This window comes from Magnolia sinica, chromosome 12, assembly GCF_029962835.1.
Source record: "Magnolia sinica isolate HGM2019 chromosome 12, MsV1, whole genome shotgun sequence".
Taxonomy (NCBI): Eukaryota; Viridiplantae; Streptophyta; class Magnoliopsida; order Magnoliales; family Magnoliaceae; genus Magnolia; species Magnolia sinica.
Genome location: NC_080584.1, coordinates 70,468,677 through 70,471,920, shown reverse-complemented (window position 1 = coordinate 70,471,920; position 3,244 = coordinate 70,468,677). Strand labels below are relative to the sequence as shown.

The window sequence follows — 3,244 nt, the reverse complement described above, 5'->3', positions numbered from 1 at the left end:
GGGGGCATGCGGTAAGTAGGCAAGGAGATGGGCTTGGCTCTAGGAACCAGGTCAATCATGAAGTCTATCTCACGTTGAGGCGGTAGTCCAGGTATGTCTTTGAATACGTCCTAAAAATCTTGGACCACGGGTGTGTCCGTTATCGAGGGTCCAGTATATCCATCCTCCAATGAAGCATAACACAAAATCCTGCGTTCGTAGCTGACCTAGACTGAAAATGTGAGGGAAGTGCCGTTGTCCTCATGTATCTTCACTGTCATTGCATCACAATCGATTTCTGCTTTCACCACCGTCAACCAGTCCATGCCCAGAATGACGTCATAATGGAAGATTTTGGTCACTATCAAATCCACATGTGCCACCGTGCATCCCAAGTCGATGGGGCAATCATAGCATATCTTCGTTGCCTCTGAAAAAGTGCCGGCGGCAGCAATGATCTTTACCCCCACAAAGGGGCTAGGGCGTAGCCCCAAATACTTGACAGTTACATGAGATATAAGAGAAGCAGTAAACCCGGTGTCCACCAAAAGGAATACGGGAGTATCCTGTATGTTGGTCGTCACCTCAAAGGTCGTAGGAGTAGGGACTGCCGCATCTTGGCCCTTAACGGATAGGGCAAGTACCCGAGCCTACTGTGAGAAATTCAACCGTTGCATGGGCCGTTGTGGCTGTCTAACATGAGGTGGTGGTGGACAACAAAACTGCTGGTTAGGCCCCATTGCCCGGCGAAATCTGCAAGGCCAGCTGTGGGGGCCTAATGTTGCGCTGTAGCGGTGTGAAGCTGAAGTCTCTCATCCTCGTAAAACAATAGGGCTCAGAGTGTCCCCCTCTCCTGCAATAAGCACATATCTGGGCCGGTCGTGTAGAAGGGGCCGGTGTGGCGGCTAGTCGGGGTGGTGAGCTAGGGCGCGCCCTTTTTCCTGTAAAAGAGGAGAACGGTCCCTCCACCCTGTTCCGTGGCCCTAACTGTGAACAGTTTCGGGCGACTCGCTCCTCATTCTGCTCCGCCCTTATGGACATCTCAACAAGCTCGGCGTATGTCTTGATGTTGGCACAACACATCTTGGAGCGAATACCGCACCTCAGCCCTGCCGTGAACCGTCTCATCTTGATCGCTTCGTTGGCAATCATTTCGGAAACATAGCGGAAGAGTTTCGTAAAGCGGTTCTCATATTGGGCCATGCTCATCCTCCCTTATTGGAGGCAGAGAAATTCATTCTCCCTCTCATGCTGATACGATCGAGGGATATACTTTTCATAAAAGCGGGCCTCGAATGCCTCCCATGTCCATATGTGGTTCTCAGGAATAGATCGGAGGACGCTTTTCCACCACAAGTCTGCCTCCTTCTCAAAGAGGTAGGAAAGGAGCTCAACGCTCTCTGCCTCGGTACAATGGAGAGGCCTAAGTAGTTTGGTAACCCGATTGAGCCAGCACTCCGCTTCTTCGGGGCGGTGGGTGCCTGCGAACGTAGGCGGTCTGTACCGCTGGAACCGCTCAAATAGGTTGCTCACGTTGTTTGCGGGTGCGGTTAGACCGGGTTGCGCCGGTTGCGGCATACCCATGTTCTGGGCCATGGCCCCCATCATAGTGGCCATCATCTGCTGTTGTTGCTGCATATTAGTGACCATCATCTGTTGTTGTTGTTACATAAGAAGCAGCATCTGGTCTACTCGATCCATAACCGGTGACGGAGGAGGTACAGATGTCGCGGCCTCTTGGGTGGTGCTACCGGTATTCTGAGAACCATTCCCACCTAGGAGTTGGTCTCTCTCGACCAAACCGCCATGAGGTAGGCGGACATATCAACCCTCTTCTCGCGGAGGCATTTCCTGTAAAAACATCCCTGGATAGATTTAGGTACTAAAACGTCTCTCATACCCAGTTTATGCGTACATATGCAAGGTCCATATACAATCCATTCGTGCATATAGGTGACATTCATACAAGCATTTCCAGCGCAACAAGAAATTTCTGAGGCAATCCATAGCTTCACATTGATTTCAAAATGTCATTGGTATGGCCAATTACATGTTAAAGCATGGATTACAAGCATTACTAACACGCCAAACGAAAGAAAAATACAAACTAGTCAAGCAAGGGTCCTAACTATCTCCTAGTATATGAGATTTGATCTATCGGCTTAAAATAACTACAAGTTATCAGTAAGGCTGTGGAGCTACTCGTCTGAGTTGGGCGAAAGTGGGGGCGCTTCCTCCCCCTTGTTGCAGCAGATCAAGGCCTTTATGGCTCGGTACATCTTCTTGTTCCATTTCTCTTGCTTCACTTGGTTCCTTGCTTGGGTTTCCTTGATCTCTGTCACCTCTGCCTTAAGTGCATCGAAGAGCTCACGTATGCCTAGGATGGTAAGTGGTTCCCTGCCAGCTTCTTCGATCTCGTTAGCTCCTCTCCCCCCTTCAGCTTCTTCCTCATCCTCATCCTCCTCTTCGTTACTCTCATCACCCTCCTCTTCCCCTTCGTCTGCATCTCCGTACTTGTCAATGTGGGCCTGTTTCTGTTTGGGTCCCAAACCCATGGAGTTCAGCATCTTGTCCCCCACGATTTTCGTGGGTACGAGATTTCCGTCCAATCCGCCTATCCCATACTGTTCGGCTATGTGGCAGGCCAAACGGCCAAAAGGAAGAGCTACGTCCTTTCGTACCGCCCTTGCGGCTCTCACAATTTGGTAGAGTACGGTGCTAGGGGCGCACACATTTGCTCCTCGACCCACCTGATACATGAACTCCACCATGTAACGGGAGCATTCACTGCGATTCCTCATTCTCGGGTATATATTGTGTGTCGTAATGCTGTAGAGTACCCGAAATTCGGGGGTTAAGGGATATCACGTACAAGCCGACCTCTCGCTTCCAGGAGGCAAGGCAGCCACACAAGAAATGAGTCTGCTCATCGCGGGCTTCTCTCGAGTCGAGATTCGTTTCATCAATTTGCACCTCTCCTAATGGTACTCCCAATATTTCAGCAAAATCCTCAACTCCCAAGTGGACCTCCTTGCAGCGAACCAAAATATCAAACCCAAGGGGCTCGAATTAAGGATTTCTAATCCGAGTGTAAAACATTCTAGCCCGCCCCACATCGGCCTGCTCGTTCACATAAAACATGGAGCCCCAATCCTTTTCCATAAGTCGGTTGAGTAGGGGGTTATTACCTAGCAGATGCTCCTCCACGGAGGCCTCGAATGTGACTTGGCGCATGCGAAAATTTCCCAAGTCTTTAACGAGCGCC

The 3,244-nt window shown here is 50.3% G+C and overlaps 1 protein-coding gene across 1 annotated transcript; it reads right to left on the bottom strand.

The window, feature by feature from the left end:
* Positions 1–1,194: 1,194 nt before the first annotated feature.
* Positions 1,195–1,629, bottom strand: LOC131220226 (uncharacterized). The gene has a single exon (XM_058215185.1). The coding sequence runs from the start codon at positions 1,627–1,629 to the stop codon at positions 1,195–1,197; it is 435 nt and encodes a 144-aa protein (XP_058071168.1).
* Positions 1,630–3,244: the final 1,615 nt, after the last annotated feature.

Coding starts and splice junctions, on each gene's coding strand:
- LOC131220226 (XM_058215185.1), bottom strand. CDS start 1,629: ATGGTCACTAATATGCAGCAACAACAGCAGATGATGGCCACTATGATG.